Source organism: Paroedura picta, chromosome 11, assembly GCF_049243985.1.
Source record: "Paroedura picta isolate Pp20150507F chromosome 11, Ppicta_v3.0, whole genome shotgun sequence".
Lineage (NCBI taxonomy): Eukaryota > Metazoa > Chordata > Lepidosauria > Squamata > Gekkonidae > Paroedura > Paroedura picta.
In genome coordinates, this window is record NC_135379.1 from 18,391,560 (window position 1) to 18,413,287 (window position 21,728).

Here is a 21,728-nt window from a genome sequence, read left to right on the forward strand (position 1 = left end):
TCTAATGGGGGAGCATTCCATGGAGCTTTGTATAATTTTGTGTACAAATGTAATGTTGAACCACTGTTTACAGGTATAAAATTATATGTGTCTAATTAGTTTCCCACGATTGAATCATAGAGAGAGTGTAATTTGACCAGAAATTAACATTAGAGCATTAAGGTGGGAGGATGCGTTTGAACAAAGTAACCTTAGTGTTTCATATTTATTCTCTAGTGTGTATTTAGATAGTTACAACCCACTTCCCCAAGTGGTAAGAAGTTCCTGAGTCAGTGCTACATGGCTTTGATTTCCTTTGGATAAGAAAGAACTGTAATGTTTTCAATATTTCCAAATGTACAAGTAGGATGTAGGAAGAACCATGGAGGCACTCCTAAGCAAACCTGCTACCCCAGGCCAGGTCCCTGGAGATATACTGAACCATAAAGAGATTCACCTGCATCATCTCAAAGCTCTTGGGCTGTTTTTCTCTGCCTTGGTGCCCTGAATTGGATAGCCCAGGCAAAGCCTGATCTCATGTGATCTTGGAAGCTAAGCAAGGTCAACCCTGGCTAATATTTGGATGGCGGAACTTCCAAGGAACACTAGAGTTATCACTAGGGCAAAACATATCCAAATCTCCTCTGCCTGGCCACCAGACTTTCCTAGGATCTCCTGGCTACATCATGTATGCCATGCAATAAATATTTCTTGGTATGTCACTCCCAAACTGATAATTTCTGTTTCTTCACACACACACACGCATGCACACACACACACACACACATTCCTCTCCTCAGTTGGGAGCTATCTCCTTTAACAGGCTCTGACAAATCTATCATTCAAGGCCACCGGAGGATTTGCAACCTATCAGGAATGCCCCTTCTAACAATTAATGGGTCATTCGTCTAGTAAATGGTCAGTCAGGAATATTAACACAATACATAAACCATTATATTTAAAACATAAGCAAATTTGGCAAAAAAAAAAAAAGGATTCATTCTCTGACAAGGAAACCTAGATCTTGTCCTTGGGCTATATTACTGTTCAGGTAAATGACAGTGTAATTCTAAGCATTATGGGCTTCAGTGAGTTGAAAGGGCATGACTGCTTAGGATGGCACCATGAATTTATTTTCTAAAAAAAGGAAAATAAATTCCCAATTTCATCTCCTTTAAAAAATTAACGCCAATAACGCTAGTGTTCAAGATGCTGTTCTGAAGCCTGCCTGCTTAAGAGCTATTGCCTTCCTCCCAAGGGATGATCGAAATATTATATTGTTTCTCATACAGAACTGTACAAATGTGGAATGCCTCATCATCACCTGTTCAGTCGGACTGTTGGAAAGAGGAAAAAGTGCTGCACTTAAAGTACGCTCTCGGTTATGGGCCTCAACATTCCTAAAGGTATGGCAATGCATCCTTAAAATGATATGCGAAAGGACTTGGGGGGGGTGTATATTGTATTCACAGTTTAAAGGAAATCTGGATCTTGGTTCTGCAGCATGTGATCATTCTGAAAACCCCATCCCAGAGCTTATTTGGGTGAATAAAGAGAATTGCCAAACTGCAGAGTTCCACCCCCGGGCAGTTTGGCTGCTGGAAATAGTAAAGATGAAAAATTCACGTCTGAATTTTTTAATCGTTACTTGTGAAAATGTCCCTATTTCACACTTGACTAATAATCAACATTTTAGGATGCTGCAAATCTGGTAGCAATCCTGCTTGGTAGTCATACTCATGCTGATTAAGGATACATCCATTGGCACCAAACAACTCACACAGTTGCTTAACGAGTTCTTACACACTGCTGCTAAGAGTTAGTAGCTACTCTGTTGCTCGGAAGCAGCTGGTTCTCTTCCTGTGCTTCCCACTTAATAGCCTTGGTGTGCTGGGGCACAGGAAGGTTCAGGGAGAACAATCAGTGATTTCTTGCAATGGGATATGAGCTGGGAGCTGGTTTCTGATTTACCATCCCCCAAAACATGGCTACACAGTGAAGCTCTTTGGCTTCACAATTTCCCAGCCAGGCTTGGACCCAGTGCTTTTTCCTACTGGGGAGTGGGCCTCTGATCCACCTTTCTGTGTCCCTGCAAGGCTGGAGTAGGGAGATGAGATATTGGCATGTCCAAGACAGCCTGTTGTTCCTCACTGTATTGCAACTATGACACAGTTCTTTTATGCTCATGTCCACCATATCACGTTGGCTCTGAGGAGTGACGCAGGAAGAGTGTACTAGTGAGCCAGTGCAAGAAAGCAACATCAGGGGAAGGTCTCAGCCTTTATGCTCTGTTCTGGCCCTCCAGAATAATTGGTTGGCCACTTGTGTGAGACAGGATGCTGTATTAGATGGGCCAGTGGTCTGATCCAGCCAGGGTCTTCTTATGTTGTACAGTAACATCGCTGCTCTTGAGCTATGAGCCTGTCATTTCTATTGCAGTAGATCACGTACTTCATGGATGACATAAGCTCAAAGTGTGTATTTGATTCTCTTCTGCCAGTCTCTTCTTTACACAAATTTATTAGAGTGGACTGAAATTCATTTTCAGAAACTCAAAGAACACCATTTTCTGATGCATTATGCAGTCCGATGTGACAAAGTACAAACTAATGGAACGGTTTCTCCTCCCAGATATGAAAGTGTAATCCTGATGAGTATTTAATCCAGTGTGATTTATTTTAGCAATACATAACATATGTTTCCCTTCAAAGAACGAATAAATGACTCTCCTCTCTCTCTTTTTTTTTTGCATTTATATACAATGACTTTCTAACTGTGCAATGTTAAAATGACGTATTCTGATCATTCTGTCTCATAGCAAAGTGTGGTCTGTCATCTAAAAATCTACCACTGTATCACAAGCTGCAGTTATATGGTGATTTAACATATTAGGGTAAACAAGCAGCCTGGGGTCTCTCAGCAAACCAACAAAGATAACAGAAACTGCTAAACCAAGGCCAAAAAGGGACAGAACGGTTTTTGGCTTTACTTCAAAGAGTGAATGCAAACGTGAACATATGTTAAATTTTGTATTCAGTCTGGCTGAACCAGCAAATCATTAATTGCTTAATTCATACAAGGGAAAGGTAGCTTCATTTGGTTGGGCTGTCTTGCCTTTTCCAGTACTCTGCTATTTTTTTTTACATGTCTGATATGCTTATTGAAAACAAACAAACCTCTAGTCTGAAGGCCAAACAATACTTCGTGCACCAACGTGCATAACAATGCCCAGGAAAACAGTAGTTCAAGACCTGGGATGGCTCTGACCAAGGGATATCTGGAATTCTATGGGAAGGAAGGAGCTTGTGGCCCATTTAGAATGGAGAAGCCACAGACAAGGAGAGGTGATGCACAGTCACTGCCACGCCCGTACGGAGCCGCACTCCAAACTCACAGACTCCCATAGCTGACTTTCTGCTTCTATGTATGGGTGTGAAAGTCAGCCAGTGAAGAAAGCTGATGGGAAGAAAGTTGATTCATTTGAAATGGGGTATTGGAGGAGAGTTTTACAGATACCGTGGACTGCCCAAAAGACAAACGATCAGGTTCTAAAGCAAATCAAGCTTGAACTCTTGCTAGAAGCTAAAATGACTTAACTGAGGCTACTGTACTTTGCTCACATTATGAGAAGACAAGAGCCACTGGAAAAGACAACCATGCTAGCAAAAGTTAAAGGCAGAAGGAAAAACACTCAACAACTGATGGATTGACTCAATAAGGCAAGGATAGTCAACCTGTGGTCCTCCAGATGTCCATGGACTACAATTCCCATGAGCCCCTGCCCATGTTTGCTGGCAGGGTCTCATGGGAATTGTAGTCCATGAACATCTGGAGGACCACAGGTTGACTACCCCTGCAATAAGGGAAGCCATGGCCCTCAGCTTGCAGGACCTGAGCAAGGCAGTTAACAATAGGAAGTTTGGGAGGACATTAATTGCCATAAGTCAGAATTGACTTGAGAGTACACACACACACATTATAGGAACCTTTTTGTGGTTTTGTACTTTGATTTTACTTCCCTGTTTCCTGAATGCTTATTTAAATACTTCCAAGCACATCCTTTAAATAGACACACAGTACATATTACGACAAATTCATTCTTATGATATGGTTCATTAGGGACCCTACATGTCTCTATCAGGTTGACTTGGATCTGCGGGAAACAGATTCCTACCTCCCATAAAAATGTATGTGCTCAGTAGTCTCAAGACAGGCTTAAATGTATCATAAAAAATCATCATGCTAAATTTTTGTATGACTTCTGAAACCGGCCTTTTTAAGGGGCATTTTGCTGGCCGCTGTTCAATTCGTAACAGTTGAATATCATGCAGAGAAGGAATAGCAGCGATGAATTCCCATTGTGTGCATTCATATGGTAACAGTGCATTGCTCACTTTCCTCCACCTAAACATGCCAGACTTCATTGGAAATGAGGTGGAACACACACACACTTTCTATGAAGCATGGCCAACATTATTACAGTAACAACATATTCAGCAGTATGCTTCAGTTCTGGGAGCCAAGTTCACCCTCCAACGCAAGACCCTCAGTTTGAATAAGGGGACTTTGTCAATTGCTCCCCTTAGGAAAGAGCTTATGATACCATGCCCGAAAAGGAAAGCTGTCCTTCAAATGTACCTCAGAAATAGCAAGATGAAGCGCAATGATGTTGAGACCTCTGGTGTGGTAGTCAACACATATTCAAAGCTTGGAACATCATTCGAAGGATACATCAAACCTGCGATATTCTGCCAACAGTTCCAACTGGCTTAAACAGTTTCATCTTCCTTCCCCACATCCCCATCTGCAAGCCAGATGCAAGCAGGGGGGGAGTTGTCCTTGCATGCCTCGCTTGGCCTCCATCTTGCATTTTTGGGATGGGTTATTGACTTCTGCTGTTGTGCCTCATTGGGACCCAAGCAGGCACCATCATTCATCAACATGCCTAGTGAGAATTCATTTAAATTGTTTTTTACTACCTAGGTGGGCCAGGAGACTGATGCTCTTTCCAAATTACTTCTGCCTGTGTCTGGATAACATGCAGACAGATACTGTGCTCAACTGTTTGTTGGAAATGCATCAATATTTTCAGTCCAGGTGCCCATGTGTTTCACATTTGTTTAAACCAAATATCTCTCCTCCCCACCCCCACTCCCCCATTTTGCTAGCTGAATATATATGGCATGTGTTTGTGGATGGGTGTTGTTGATGTTCCAGTACTACTGTGAGTGATAAAGATATCATAGGCGGCATAGAGGTCTCTAGATTCTTCAGCCTCTATAACGCCACCCAGAGGCTTAAGGGCTGAACAAGGACATGTATGAATTGTGCTTGTTTTAACTTTGTGCTTGCATTAGAAAAGAGATCTAGAGGCGCATGATTTCTGCTCATACAATAAAGTATTGTTCCAAAGCTAAGAATCACAGCTATTCCAATAAATGCTATTTAGGAATGAGAGACTTAAATCTTGTTCTATGGTAGGAGAAATATTATAACAGGCTAATGAACTGAGGGCTCAAGAGTGGAATAAATGAGATGGGGAAGCATAGGGTTAGATCCAGCTGACTCAGTATCCTTTAGTTCCCCTCCAACTCTACAGCTCTAGTCTCACGTGGCTTTTGTACAAACAGGTCCTGTGATTCTCAGCATAGGTTTTGGGGATAGTCATAAATGCACCCAGTGTCCAGGAGATACAGGAGGATTTCATTTTGGGTTGTTGCTCCCTGGGCATGATATACAAATCGTCATAGACCAATTGCTAAGAGGATATTGAAGAGATGCATTCTGTAGTGTTTTTCCCCTACTATTCCTATTAAGTGATAGGAATTGAATTCCAGAGTACTTCCTGGAGCTTAAGGAGCAGCTGTGAGGATTCAGTGACCCAAGGCAGAGATCAAGATTTTTTTTAAAAAAACCTAGGAGACTTTAATCCCCAAGAAATACCCTGCCGCAGGCTGAAACAGGACATACACAATGATGACAAATAGTTATGATTGACGTGTTTACTGTAAATGGACTTGTAAAAAGTTAATGTCCTTTACTATCCATCCACTGGCCATATTACTATCCATCCACTGGTTATCACTGCAGTCTGAAAATGTTAAATTAATGAGGAGGGCAGGATATACCCTACGTACACAATCTCTCTGTTTATTATAGTCTGTTTAATATCCTGCTTGGATGTGTGCATATAGAGCTGATTTGCTGAGGATGCTAAATAGAAGCCATGAGATTATCATTGTTCAGGGCAGGAGGGATATCCATCTCTACGGATCTGTTTGACTTGGCCCCATCTTTCAAAGGAGACTCATGGCAGCCGTGGGTGATGTAGGAAAGGTGGCAGCTATTGGAAAGAAGCACTGAAGGGCTATGTAAGCAAGCTATGTCCCTTCCAGGCAGGCTTTAATCACCTGGGATCCAGTGTGAAAATTGTAATATTAAGCAAGATACAGGCAGGTGTATATTGATAGATAGATTATTATCTGTGTATCATGCCCTTGTATGCATATATCCAGTGCCAACTGGATTTGCAAGGGGGGGAGTATAGAGTCCATCCTTTCAAAAGCCTTATTCCAGTTTCATTTTTGTAGAAAACGCATTGATGCAGTCCTACAGGGGGAATGACTTAGTGAGAATGCACAAATCATTAGTAGTTCAAGTTACTGCAGGCGGCAGTTCATACAACAGATATTGCCAGTTGTGAAAATAATGGGTGGGACTGGCTGAGTTTAAAGTGATGTAAAGGAAATGGGAAATTAGGATAGCAGTATTTCATCTGTGGGGAGGAGGAAATATTTCCAACATGGGATCCAAGTCAGTTAAAAGAAGAAGAGTTAGTTTTTATACCCTGCTTTTTACTACCTGAAAGAATCTCAAAAGTGGCTTACAATTGCCTTTCCTGCCTCTCCCCAAAACGGACACCTAGTGAGGTAGGTGGGGCTGAGAGAGCTCTGAAAGAACTGCCCTGTGAGAACAGCTCTGTCAGGAATGCGACTAGCCCAAGATCACCCAGCTAGCTGCATGTGGAGGAGCAGGGAATCAAGCCCAGCTCTCCAGAACAGAAGCTGCTGACGCCAAGCTGTAAAATGTCAGTATAAAATAGCAAGTTTGACTCTATAGGAGGAACACAATAAAGGACCTGTACACATACAGAACAACTTCTCACTTACTGGCCCCACCCCTGCATACAGGCATCTGCCGGGAGCTCTGTGCTGTGATCTGATCACACATATGTATAGAGCTCTGCACATAAACTCACCTCCATATGTGGATGTCTATTGCAGAAGCAATGCACATGATCCTCCATAAGCTTGTACATACTTTATATACGCCTGAAACATCTGTGTGCAAAGTTCATCCCAAATCCCTGCAATGTATAAGCCTTTTGAGGCATTGGGTCTCTCCACTTCCTGTTCTGAGAGTTCTAGTCAAATTATTATATAACTAAGACCCAATTCAAAATGTCAAAGAGAAAATATGCTACTTATAATGTAAAAGATTAGGAAAGATTCCACTTTTGGACCAGGGAAATAGAGAACATCTACTACAGCAAGCATTTAATTCAGTAGCAGCACATATCTGGAAACCTTGAAGACCCACCATAAACTGGATAAGGAACATGTTAAAGGGAAGAAGGTCAAGGTTTTTGCTGAAAAGTAAAGTTCTAAGATAAAGTAAAGTAGCTAGCAAAATTCCTCAAAGGCCAGTGCTGGGAACCATTTCTATGATTTTTTCTAATGACCTTAACTAAGGAAATGGGAGCGTACTGATGACCGTTGCTGATAACTCCATGTAGGGGAGCAGTATTATTATTAATATAAATGACAACCACAAAATTTTACAGGATGAACTGGGTGACCTGTGAACTCAAGTAACAGAACTGTTGCGGTCATTCACTTGGGGACTAACAATAAACATTTTTGCTGTCATCTGGGGATTTATCAGTTGGAAATTGTGGAGAAGGAATAAGAACAAAAGACGGCCTATAACAAAATTGCAAGTGTTGTTCTGATAAGCTCGAGCTTGGGAATTTGGTGCACAGGGAGGATAGAGTTACTATCCAGTTACTATAAAAAAAATCTTCACTCTGGACATTTTAATGGGATTATCCTTTAAACAGAGAGCTCCAGATGTGTTCCAGAATCACAAAACTATATCCAGACCATTCAGGAAGCTGAAATGTGTCACCTGAATAACAAAAATACTCTAGTGAATGCAGAAGTCTGAAAAAGATACATTTGTAATCTGTGAAACCTCAGACTTGCAAACCCCATTTCCTTCAGCTTTCTGAAGTCTCCTCCCTTTTCCCTCATTCCCAAAGAGATACCAAAGTGGGTACTGACCACCTCTGCCATCAAATTAAAAAGTATCTCCTGATGGACAGATTTGTTCATCCAGCACTCTATACTTAAAGTGTCATTTTGAGACCACCTGGTTGCCACATCTCCTGTCTGGCCTTGTACATGCTAGAGCAGAGGGGATTGATTGCACCTTTGCAAATTTGAGCTGTTTGGGTCAAGGGATTGCAAGTTTATTCACTGCACTGCCCAATTACTGCACTTTAGATAGGTGTGGCGTGTTTACAGAAATCAGACTTAGAGCATTCAAAATTTAAGAAAGTTCAATGAACAAAAATAGAAAGAGTATACAAGGGCCTGTTCAAGCACCAGGCTGAACATGGATATAAGGAAATGGTGAAAACCTGCAGTCCTGTCATCCTACACTCAGTATGTTTGTTTATTTGTTATATATTTGTATCCCGCCCTCCCCTAAGGCTCAGGGTGGTTCACATGGAACATAAACAAGAGTCTAGTATAATTTGAAGTTTCAGTGGATCAAACTTCAGCATAACCTTAAATCTTAGAGTTGGGACTTCTCCTCATTGTCCTTCACTACATGAGCAAGATAGAGTCCTTAGGTCAGGATCTGCCCAACATATATCTTAAAGAATCACTCCCCCTTACCCTGCCTTTGTTCAGATGATTTATATTTTTCCTCTGAAGGGTTGTGCCCTCATTTTAGCCTTCCTGCCTAAAAAAGAAGCAAACCTTCATAGCAATTTGGCTGCCTACCTATCTATCCCTTTTGGGTGTGACATTTCGGCAAGGTATAAGATGCTGAGCCTTTGTCCTACTTTAGCCAGAGCCATTAGCATTGGTAAAGGACTTCATGTGGAGCAAAAAGTTGAGTTGTTGGGCTCCATTGCTTTTATTCTTATTTACAAAATTTATATCCCACCGTTCTGCCCTTATAAGAGCCACCAAGACAGCTAAAATTAAAACAAGATAAAATGACATTAAAATACCACCCTCACAAACATACATCATTAAAATGAATGTTAAAAGAGTTAAAATACAGCCAAAACATTTAAGCATTGGTTAAGTAGGAGGGATGATTGAGGGTTTGCCAAATGAAACTAAGAAGTCTTTACCTGCTGGGAGAAGACAGCAACAAAAGGGGACAGATGAATCTACCTCAGGAAAAGAGTTCCAGAGCTTTGGTGCCATGACTGAGTAGGTCCTTTCCCAGGTTCCCTGCCCTCAGAGGGCAGGGTACCTGAAGCAGGGCATTTGAAGGTGACCACAATGGTTGGGCAGGTTCATAAGGAATTAGGCAGTTCTTCAGAATTGTTTGTCCAAAGCCATATAGGGCTTTGCAGGTCAAGACCAGCTCCTTGAATTGTGCCTGGACACAAATTGGAAGCCAGTGCCAAGCCTGGAGTAAAATGGTTCCTATGACCCACTCAAGTCAACATCCTGGTTGCAGCGCTCTGTATTCAACTGAAATTTCCAAAACCTTTTCAAGAGCAGCAACGCACAGAATGCACTGCAGTAATCTAATCCAGGTGTAACCAGGGCACGCACTATATTGGCCAGATCTTTTCAGCCATGGAAGGCTGTAACTGGCTAACTAGTCAAAGCTGGTAAAAGGCATTATTGACCACAGCTGCCACCAGCTAATCCAGCAATAGGCCTACATCCAAGAGCACCCCCAAACTATGGACTTTTTCCTTTCAGGTGAGGATAGTAGTAGTAGTAATTCTCTCTGAACCGTGCAAGATCATCTGTGTCAAATCCTTGATGAAGTCACGTTATGACCTGCAACTAGAAGTGAGCCAAATATTCACGAGTCCATTTTTCTTGTCAAAAATGTGCATGTTGGAAAGGACAGCCTTTTGAACACCTAAATGAAATCACTCAAAACAAAATGAAAGCATTCTTCTGCTTTTCATCCAAGTCCTGATCACCAATCACAATGTTCAGGACAAAGTAAATGAAATGTTGGAGGGCAATCAAAACACACACCAAAAAAATTGAGATGTTTTTCAACAATAGGGATTGTGCAAAAGAAAATCAAAGACTTTTTCTGGCTCCACGCTCTCTATAGTTCATTGCTGGCACATGTCATTTGGGCTGTAGAAGATCCTTCATTACAGCAAGAGATTTGATATCATGGCCAGGTGTCTTCCAGCCCTATGATTCTGCTCAGTGTCAAATTACTGAATATGATTCATACTTCCCTTTCAATTGCAGACTGCCCTAATGGCCCATTTATTTATTTGAAAATGTCAGTGTTGCCTCTCTGGAGGCCTACTATAGTCTATAGACAGCTCACAGAGTAAAACAATACAGTAAAATTAACCCCTCCCCGAAAAAAATACCATAAATTTCAAAACTGAAAAAGCTGCTTTGAAAGAAGGTGGATGCGTATATGATGGAGAAGCCACTGGGTGGTTAAATGTGTTTCCGCATAACCAGGAATTTGGTGCTGAAACCATCCTTATCAACATTTGACTCCAAACATTAAGATCTAAAGCACCAGTATAAGCTAAGTGAGGGGAAAAGCTGGCCCCTTTCTCAGGTCCCCAAACTCTATTTCTAACACACTCTTTAAAATCCAGTGAAACCATTCACTGTTTTGTTGGACTGCAAATTCAGAGGAATCTGAAAGTCCCATTTCGGGCTGGGAGAGAAGACTTCATCTGCATGGGAGAGTGAGAGCCAAACTATGCATGGCTTGAGTTTCAGTTCAATAATCAGGTTTTCCCAGTACTCTGAAAAGTAGGTGTGGGATACTTGGGTTTGAGCCCTAGGACAGGACAGAAGGTGTTAATTCTTCACTCAGTTTTCCTTGACTCACCATCACCCCCAGGCTGTGGTTAGCTCACCCCCACAACCCCAAAAGGGTGTTTTCTGTTCCTCCGGGAGATAACTGCAGACCAAGGGAAGGGGGTAGTTTGATGGATAAAGAAGTTCAGAGGAAAAGATTAACCATCACTCTCTTGTCCAGTGCCAAGGACCAATCTGATCCCCCCCCCCTTAAAATAACATCTCTATTGGTTCCAAGCCAGAACTCATCACTCACACACACCCCTTTAACTCATAAGGCTCTCCTCCCCAGCTGAACTGCTAAGCTTTGTTCCATATACAAACAATAGACAAGGAAAGATTCTTTTCTTTCTGTCCCTTGAATTTTAGACATCAGTGATGGCCCTTCTTCCTTGAATCTGTCCTGGGCAGCTGCACTTTCCCTGCATCCAGAGTCACAGATTCTAAAATCATTTTTTGAATAAGGAGTGTTTTACTAGTAGGAGTCAGGAACAAGAATCAAAGACAATTGACAAAGCTGATTTATGAAGAAGCCTTCTCATTTTCCCTTAATCTGGATTAATTCCTTTGTTTGTTGCTTGTTCCAAAAATTAGTGAAATATTTTAAACCATTGGATTTATGATGCAGACATTTGCATTCAAGGAGAAGGGAGCTGATCAGCTGACTTCCTGTTTCTAAAAAGAAAGAGTAATCTCTGTTTTGGGGGTCTACAGCGCATTTTTCAAAATTACATGCGCTTTCCAATGAGTGTGTGTTTGACTAAGCCCCGCCTTCAAGTGTAAAGGCCAGGGATTAGTGTACTCATAAATCATCCTCACGGATGAGAGATAAAATAGCTAGAGCTGGCCTCTTCTGGACAGCAGCTGCAAAAGGGAGAACATATCACTAAAATAGTGGGGAGCAGAGCTGATGCTGCAGGAAATTCCAAAGAATATAAACATTTTACACTTGTGAGAGGATAATGCTGGCCTACTAGAAAATGTATCTTGAAAGAGACTCAGAAAAATCAGGGTTTTGTTGTGTGTATGTTTGTGTTTAACTGGGGCAGGGGGCATGAAAAAGAGATCTCTTAGAAACAAGGGATTTCCCAGGTGCAGGATATATAACAGATAGTGAAGTTTAAGAATTGGAGATCTGCCAAAATGAAAACCAAGATCAGAACAAAAGATGAAATGCACTAGTTTCCTATTGTACCAGTATTGCTTGATGCACTGGACAGTAGGGAGTATTGTGTTACTTTTTGCAAAGAAGTACAATTTCAGAAGGATAGAAACGTCTTTCACTTTTTTCGCTCTCAGTTTCTTGTGTTCAGAGCTAGTGGTGGAGTTGGCATTGTCGGTCAGATGCTGGATCCCCAGGATGTAACTTCCTACTCTCCTTTTCTCGGCAACAGCATCAGAGCTGCCCATGTCCCGAAGGACTGGCCTCTCTTCCCACCTTTCTTCCTTGTGTGGATGAAGGCAGAGAGGGGTGGTGTGCTCAGTGACCCTCCCCACGTCTTGGAACCAGGCCTGCTTAAATTCCCGAGAGTTCATTATAGGCCTATTGTAATGAAAGCAAGCTTTGTGTTTGGATTCAGTCAAAAAGTGAACTGGGATCACATTGTTATTAGGGTAATTCAAACTTTGTGCCAGTTTATTTCTTGGCCACTCAACAAATCTCAAAGCAGCTGGTGTCAAACGATGAGCAGCTTTTGAGAATGAGGCCCTTACTCTTTATAAATAAGCAATGAGGGGGTCACATAAATATTATCCGCAGTTTTTCTTCACAACGAATGAGGGGACATAATAGATAGTTATATGTCCTTCTGTAAGAAAATGTTGAAAGAACTGGATTTTTGTTAATATCATGAGGAACTGATTAAGAGGGATTACAAACAATAAAGTGAGTGATAATAACATGTTTCCCAGAAATTGGGTGCTTGGCCCACTAGGAATTTATGGACAGCTTGATGGTGGAACTGAAAAGACGGCCGCAAGTCGTGCGAACTCTGCAATGGTCTTTTGCAGTGTCACAAACCTGGATGAAAGTCCGTGTATACAAGCAAAAACATTGAGATGGGACATAGGTATCATATGTGTATGATGCTAAAGTTTCCATCTCAGCAGTGTCTGGGTCAGGTCGGATGCCAGACATATCTGTCTGTTAGCAAATAGTCTTGTGAGGTTGGTTGGTGAACTCTGATACCAGGGTTGTCCTCTGAAATTGTAGATTTTTTTAGGCCTTACCACTCCGAATGTATATAGCAGGGGTAGTCAAACTGCAGCCCCCCAAATGTCCATGGACTACAATTCCCATGAGCCCCTGCCAGCATTCGCTGGCGGGGGCTCATGGGAATTGTAGTCCATGGGCATCTGGAGGGCCGCAGTTTGACTACCCCTGCCATATGGCTTCATTAACCAGATGAATCTGCTATCCAGTTTTATATCCTGAAGATCTGCTTATCTGCTTATCACAGCACCAGTGCTGAACCATCAGATTGCACTACTCTCTGTTGGCGAGGGAGCGATTCTTTGTGTGCAGGAGGGCTATTCTTTGACCGTTTGTACATTGCATGTATCTATGGCATATGAGAATCACCTGCATTTTTTTTCACTATACATATACTGAAGCCTGTATACATTGTGTGCACTTGTGTGTATGTGCATGCATGCACGGACATGAATTTTAAAGGATAACTCTTTCATCTTATGGAAAATATTTAGGCACAGGTGGTATATAGGCACATATACATACAATTTCCTGAGTACAATCAAACTGTTATCTTGATTCATTAAACCAATGCTTTAATGGTGCTTAAAAACATAAGAAGAGCCCTACTGGATTAGACCAATGATATACCTAGTCCAGCATCCTTTCTCAGTGGCCAACCAGTTCCTCTGGATGGCCAAAAATAGGGCATAGCAGCCCAGGCCTTCCCTTGATATTGCCTCCTGGCTCTGGCATTGGGAATGCCTCTGAACGCCTCAGTTACCATGGCTAGTAGCCATTGATAGACATATCCTCCACAAATCTATGCAATCCTTTTGTAAAGGTATGTATTCCTGTGGCCATCACTACATCAAACAAACTAATAAATATATCTTCTGGAAGCAAATTCTGCATTGTAAAATAGTTTATTTAGAGGATCTGAATTATTTTTTCCAGAGAAAAAATCACCACTACTCTCTTTCGGTCAACGTGTCCTTTGAAGTAAAGAAAATGCCGTACAGAGTTCAGCCGGCCGGACTCCTTGAAGACAGTATATCGGTAAGCAACACAGAAAATAGATATGCTGGTCCAGAACATATAGGAAATGGTTGCGTGTCTTGATTACTGCTGGATACAGATGGGAAATCTGGGATAAATGTTTCCTGTGTTTCTAGTACAAATTCATCCTCTGAAAATTATTTAAAAGATATTTATATGTGGGAGAATTTAAAATAAGCTTAATGGTTGTATATCTTTTTGTAATGATCCTCAGGTGTTCAGAAAGAGAAGATGACAATTCCAGCTATAACTCAGTTTATTGGCATTATTTTCAGAATTCGGTCCTTCATTATTTTGCTTGGAGGCAGAACATCTATGACTGTGTACTGTTCTTTACACCAAGAGTAGCCTCTTGGAAATTCAGGGCTACTTCAAGGATAAGCTTGAGACTGCAGCCCTAGGCCTCCATAATTTATTTGTTTGGTTTTCATTTTAAAGATAGTTTCCATGATAGAAATCCCCTTTCCTGTGTTCATAGCTTCTGGCTTGCAACCTTTCTAGACAACAAACTATCCTTCTCCTAGGCTTCCTGTAGCTTTTTGTGCTAGGTTGAGCAAAGTCCATTCCTAAACTGAGCTAAATACCTTAAACCATCTCCTGGGGTGGATTGGAGAGGAGAAGAGGGGAGGGGAGGGGAGGGGAGGAGAGGGGAGGAGAGGAGAGGAGAGGAGAGGAGAGGAGAGGAGAGGAGAGGAGAGGAGAGGAGAGGAGAGGAGAGGAGAGGAGAGGAGAGGAGAGGAGAGGAGAACAAGTTCTCACTCATCCTTCAGCAGTGTATGCTCTGAAAATAATGCCAATAAACTGTGCAAATAAACTTTCGCCAGTGCAAAGTCAGCTGCAACTCCACCACGCTTTGCACAAGGCTTCAAGTTGTACGGGGGAGAAGTCCTCTGGTCGAGGAGAAATTTTTTTAGTCTCGTGTCACTGAATTAGGGGAGGGGATTTTCACTAATGCCACAGCACAGCTGCATCATAATACTAATTTCCTGTCCTTCCTTGCAAATTTGCATGGTTTTCTCTGTGAATCACTGTGGGTACTAACCATATCAAATCAAAAATAAACACAGAAATTGATGGTATAATGTCTCAGGATACTATAACTTAAATATTACTCACATCTTTACAAAGTTTGTTTCAAATTGAATCTTGTGATTCAAAAATATAATTGTGTGTACTCCATTTTCATGCATATATGCAGTGTGTTTTCATGTAACCAAACTAAATAACATCACAGGGAAAGTACTGTGAGATGAAGAAGAGGCTGAGTCAATAAATAGGCCTTTTTTGGGGGGGGGGGTCTGTTTTTCTTTCATGCCTATTATTAGAAATGATGATTTACCTGTAGTCTGGAAAATAGAATGTCTTTATCCTTAATGTTCATTGCTCCTTCACAGAGGTTCAAAGATACCACAGTAAAAGATAAATTCTGGGGGTTTTAATGTTTTCTTGCTGCCTGTGTTTCATACTAGAAACACATGTCTCAAAATGGCTGCTACGGGCAGGCTCCATCTGTACTGAAGTGTTTTGCCACAGGTGATAGCCTGCTGCTCCCAACAAGTCTCAGATGATGTACCAAATGATCAGTTAAGGATTTTTACAGTATTACTCAAGAATGCAGCATATTATCCCATGGAGCTGATTTACTGCCAGATGCCCAAAACATCAACTTTAAATGCTTGGGAAATGATAGCGCTTTCATGTCTTCTCAGATCTGACCGTGGAGGTGGAGCCTTGCCAAATCTACAGCTTGATGTGTTGTAGGCACAAAATTATTTTGGAGCCTTTGCTAGCAATACTTTTCACTTCTCCTGAAGTCGATCAGCGAGGCTTGCAGGCAATGTCTTATGTAAAATGCTAACAGATTAAGTAGAGAATTTGGACATTGTTTCTTTAACTAACCCAAGATCAGAGGCTGCTATCGCAAGGTTGTTGCCCTGAAATATGTGAACAAATGCCATTGTTTCAGCCAGTCAATTTTTCTTCTCTTGGGACCCTCACGAGGCACCATTACTCTGTGGAACAATCAGTTCCACCCCCTAGAGAAAACAAACCTGCTATTGTTGGTGTGAACATTTGATGAAGAGGAGATGATGAGTCAAGAAGCAAGAACCCCCCCCCCCTCTTGTCAGAGGTTGCTGACTTTCCCTGTAGTCACCTTTATACAATAAATGAATAAAAAATGAACTTGTATTCCTAGACCTGATGTTATCCCACAGTGAGAGCCTAAGAATAGTTTTGCTGGACCAGATTATTAACAGTCCGCAAAAGCATTTATCCCACAACAGCAGCCATAGCTTTGATGAAGCTTACAAACTTACATGAAGATTGTGGCCCTACCTTGTTCACGTACTCACAGAGGTTGCATTTAGCTATTGAGAAATGTGCAACCTGTGCTATCTAGCACAGGGGTAGTCAAACTGCGGCCCTCCAGATATCCATGGACTACAATTCCCAGGAGCCCCCTGCCAGCGAATGCTGGCAGGGGGCTCCTGGGAATTGTAGTTCATGGACATCTGGAGGGCCGCAGTTTGACTACCCTGATCTAGCATGTATCATTCCTCCAATCTGTGTCTTTGGGTAATGATTCTGAAATAATGTATTGTCATGCTTATTAAATTATTCCTCTACTATCTTGGGTAAATACCCTTGAGGCATATTTGAAAGTGTACTTGGTAATATGTGCAGTACCATTGGTAAAGAGGGTGGTCATTTGAAGGTTTAAATGTGCCATATTCTAACTGAGACATCTGTAGAATTGATGTTCAGGCATATTTATCTTAAACGTGCTTTGTGCTTTGTATTAAGTATATTTATACAAGGGAACCATAATACGCAAACACCCGTGTCAGTATTAATTATGAGTCCGGGCTCCGGGAAGCTTTTAAATACTGCTTTGGGCCCCTTTTAAAAACATGAAAAAGTAAATGTTTGTTTGAGAGTAATATAGAGATTATTAAAGCGTAATTTATAGTACTTCAGCCACCGTAAAGCGAGAATGACTAAACATCAGCAACACAAGCATCAATAGCACTACAGTCATTTGCTAAAAAATCAAATCTACTCTAAATATAAATTTAAATGGGGAAAACTTGTAATTCTGTTGCCGTTCTGTCCAAGTTTTCCTTTGTCAAGTTTTCCTTTGTCAAGTTTTCTTTTGTCATAGGAAAGTATGGCATAGTTTAATTTATTCAAGGCCTTTAGGAACAACACAGAATTATGGAGAAAAGTTCTTTTTTTAAACTTGAAGTCTTCTTGTAGGACCACATCATCTCTCCCACCAATTAGTCCACAGCCATTATTTCAGCCACTTAAGTGTTGCCAACTCTGCGTAAGGAGACTCCTGGATAACTGAGGGTGGATCCTGGGGTGGATTGGAGAGGAAAGGAGAGGAGAGGATATCCCGCACAGAGGAATCCCACACGGAGAGGAGAGGAGAGGAGAGGAGAGGAGAGGAGAGGAGAGGAGAGGAGAGGAGAGGAGAGGAGAGGAGAGGAGAGGAGAGGAGAGGAGATTAATTCCCATTGATCCACTCCTGTTCCCCTGTTGCCCACCATGGTTCTTTCTTCACTTGATAAAAGAACATGCAGACTATATTCTTTGTTCTGCACAAGGAGTTCTTTTAACACCGACCGTGCAGGGTAGCCAAAACTTGTCAGAAGAGCTCTGCCAAAAACACATACGTTTTGTAGAAAAATTCCACAGCCCCATAACAGGCCACCTTAGATAAAACAGGAGAGGCGAAGGATGGTTCTCATTGCTAGCTTTAAAAAAATCTTCTTTTGTTGTAATTAAAGAACAGACCATAAAAAGAAGAACACTTAACTAGGTCTAGGCACTCAACAAAGTATTAAAGTTAAAAACACATGGGAAATACGGGAGCCTTCCAAGTTGAAGAGCACACACCTATTGGGAGTCATAAATAAAAACCTATTTGGGTTAACATCTGGTCTGCTTTTATAAGTAGGCTTGCAAAACAAAACAAATCAAAAAAGACAAAGGGCAGGCTCCTCCAGGCTCTCTCCTTCTTGATTCATCTGCATGCCTGTAATGGCCAGGTGCTTCCCAGTTTTCCATCCATGAAGGTGTCTCTGTACATGAAATTCCAAGAAGCCTCAAACACATTTTTGACAAAGCTTGAGCTGGACGGATAAAAAAAGGCAGCTTCATTTTGTAAACCGTACTGTTGGTTTGCTTTCTGAATGATGTTTCTAGTCCTCGTAGCAATGAGGGAAAATGTGAAGGTACACAGAGGAATCACTGGACATTGTGAATCCCAAGCGATATTTATTTGGGAGATTTCTACACTGTTGTTCTGTTACAAAGTGATTGATTGAAAGAATGTTTAGCCATTCAGAAGGACCGGGCACAAACCCCTGTTCATTCATGAAGATCATTGGATTGTTGGCTTTAGAGAGCCTAATCTGTCTTGTAAAGCAGTTGCTGAGAATTTCTCCACATTCCGTTTGCTGGAAGGAAAAGTTCTAATAAAACATTTTATTATTTAAAACAGTTATACTGCTACAGCTAGTATGTAGCACCCTTGGACACTTTGTTGGCTCTTCACAATGTTACCTGCCTATTATTTCACTTTTTAACCACTGTACCACCATCCGTTCCTTTCAAGCTTTTTTCATCCATGGTATAACTCAAGGCAATGTTTCACAATTTCCTTTTGAAATATGCACCATTGTCTGGCTTGCATTCTATCGGCACTGATATCAGGATTTATTTTTTGGCAGAATTCAGATTTCGTGGTGTGAAAATACACTAGAATAAAATGGATACAAGTAAAATTATTTACAGACTGCTATTCAAGAAAAACAATTTTGCTTATAAATCTGTAGCAATGAAAACCCTTCCCAGAGCATAGATCCAACTACATCTGCCTTACCCTGTCTCTTTTTGGGACTCAGCATGTACTTTAATCATTGTCATTTTATTTACTCGTGATGTGCTATCATGGGTGGTAATTGGTTCCTTCCACAGTCAGTGGGTACCACTGATTCCTACGAAGTGAAGGGAACAGTGCTGGGGCCATAGCAACCATGAAGGCAAAGCTGCCGCCACCACCCCTGCTCAAGAGGTGTTGACCCCCAGGGGCAGATCCTTCCCAATTCATTTTTTCCCTTGTTGTTTTTGCCAGAAATCTCTGGGAGATACTAGGAGGGGGGACTACAAAAAGTTGCCTTTAAAAGAGCTGCCAGCATGCTTGGAGTTGTGCAAAGATCAAGATTGGTTGAGATTTTTGAACTGTCACCGTGAAAAGAAAGAAATCCTGGATTTTCTTTTCTGGTTGAGGAAGTCCCAGCAGCTGTAATATCTGCAGTATCAACATCCTGGAACCTTCTGCACTACTTCATTTTCTCTTTGGCTGAGTAATTGCCACAAATAGAACTCCTGACCTTTTCTTCATTCATGCTGCCCTTATGCTTTCATGACAGCTACAGCCTTGTTAACGGAGACAAGGAACCATTCAAAAATATTTATTAGCTAGCTGAAATGAGCCTCTTCTGTTGTGATGGCTGGGCCTGCTGACCTAGGAAGTCTTTCCAGCTCATAGGTTCCCAAATAGGCACTGGAAGAGAACTCATGTTTCATCCTCAATCATCTCCCATGTATTTGGTGCATGAAGGATGGGGAAATCCTTGAGAGCTGAATTGCATCTCTGTGCATTAGCAACTGGCTTGTTATTGCTATTATCTCACCCCCAAGTTTCCAACAAAATAAAACCTGGGCGTGTTTCATTTTCAAATTTAAATTGTGCATTTCTTCCTTGGATTAAAAGCTGCTGTGTAAATGCAGTTAGAATGCCACAGGCCACCAAGCTCCACTGGATACAGTCAGGTCATGACTGGGTCAATAATCAGACTCAGGTAACATAAATTCTGCCATAACCTGAGAAGCTGGCTCAGGTTTCTCAGCATCCTGACTTTAAGACAAACACGGAATCACACCCAGAACAAGGGAGGCTAGGAATTGGGGTGCAGACAGATAAGGATACAAAAACTCACCTCTGCTTGCTTGCCAATAGCAGAAGCAAGTAGGACAAGGCTTGGATCCACACATCCTGTCTCTATAACACTCTCTGCTTCTGCTTCACCATCACGTCATTACAACTGTGCAAGAGGACATATGCAGTGATGAACACTCCCCTTTCAGTTCCGCTTCCCTTCTTTAACAAGCTACACTTTAATGCAGGCTTTCCCAACTAGAGTTTCATGAAACCCTGAGGCTTCTAGAAGGGTTTCCCAAATAGGTGGGAGTTGATTTTTTATATATTTTTAAAATTTGTTATAGTGTGATGTATGTTTAGGTGCTTCGGCGATTATGGAAGCCCGAGGCGGCCAGCAGCATGAAGAGGAGGGGCGGCAGTGGTGGTGGCATGCCAGCTGGTGTGCCGGCGCTGCTCCTCCGCAGCACTAGCCACCTCAGGCTTCTGTGATTGCCAAAGCACGTTGAAGCCCCCAACCATAGTATGATATGACCATATATGGACATGTTGGCTGCTCCCCTCCCAATGGCCAGTGATGGACCTGGAGGGGGTGGGAAGGGGAGGGGCCCTGGGTGGGCATGTCCACAGCTATGCTTCCCAACCATATTCTGCACAATTGTGCCACTTTTGGGGTTTCTTGAAGCCTGAAGGATGTTTCAGGAGGTTCTCAACAGTAAAAAAGTAGAGAAAGGCTGCTTTAATGCTATAGCATGGCTCAACAGAGAAATGGGGAAAGACTTCTTATAAGGGCTACTGAGGCTATGGTGCATGGCTGTGAGCTGCCATGTACCATTTTGATGGTGGAACTTAATTCTGTGTGTCCTTCCAGCGGTGGCTCTGGTTGGAGCAGCCAAAGAGTATCCTCCATTAAAGCAAAGAAAAACAGATTGTTTCCCTCCCCCCTTGGATTAAAAGGGAGAGTCATGGAAATACCATCATTCTTGGAATGATCATGAGGTCATGGGCCTTCCTAAGAAATCTGGGAGCTTCCTGTTTTCCATCCAGGAAAAATCCCAGTGTGGAAGCAGCCATGGACAAGAATCAACAAATAGAATAAAGTTATAAAATATATCGACCTGGAATCTTGGTGATGTGCTTTTTCACTTGACAGTTAATCCCCAGTTGATTCAGAAAGCAAGTATATGCATATGTGAGCCTCATTAATACTTCTAAAGCAATCCTAAATTGCTGATAATACAGATCTCACTTGTGGTGAAATAAGTTTCAGATCACTGATCTGACCACAGGTAAGACCTGCATGAAATACTCAGAAGCTGTACTTACAATGTCCATTTCTACAATATAGTGTAAGAATGGGCTTTCAGAGTTCTCGTTAACACGCCATTCATCTAAGTGGGCAGTACTGGAGATGAGCACTATTATAAACTTCGGCTAGATG

The 21,728-nt window shown here is 41.8% G+C and overlaps 1 protein-coding gene across 3 annotated transcripts in view; it reads left to right on the top strand.

The window, feature by feature from the left end:
- ITGA8 (integrin subunit alpha 8) overlaps window positions 1-21,728 on the top strand; it is a 111,520-nt gene that overhangs the window by 80,039 nt on the left and 9,753 nt on the right. For 2 of the 3 annotated variants that reach the window (XM_077304449.1, XM_077304448.1), the window contains exons 27-28: window positions 1,272-1,385; window positions 14,236-14,337. In XM_077304449.1, the coding sequence (XP_077160564.1) occupies window positions 1,272-1,385; window positions 14,236-14,337 (216 nt within the window). Of the gene's footprint in view, window positions 1-1,271; window positions 1,386-14,235; window positions 14,338-16,046; window positions 16,735-21,728 lie in introns of those variants that run through there. The other variant, XM_077304450.1, reaches the window with a different exon arrangement.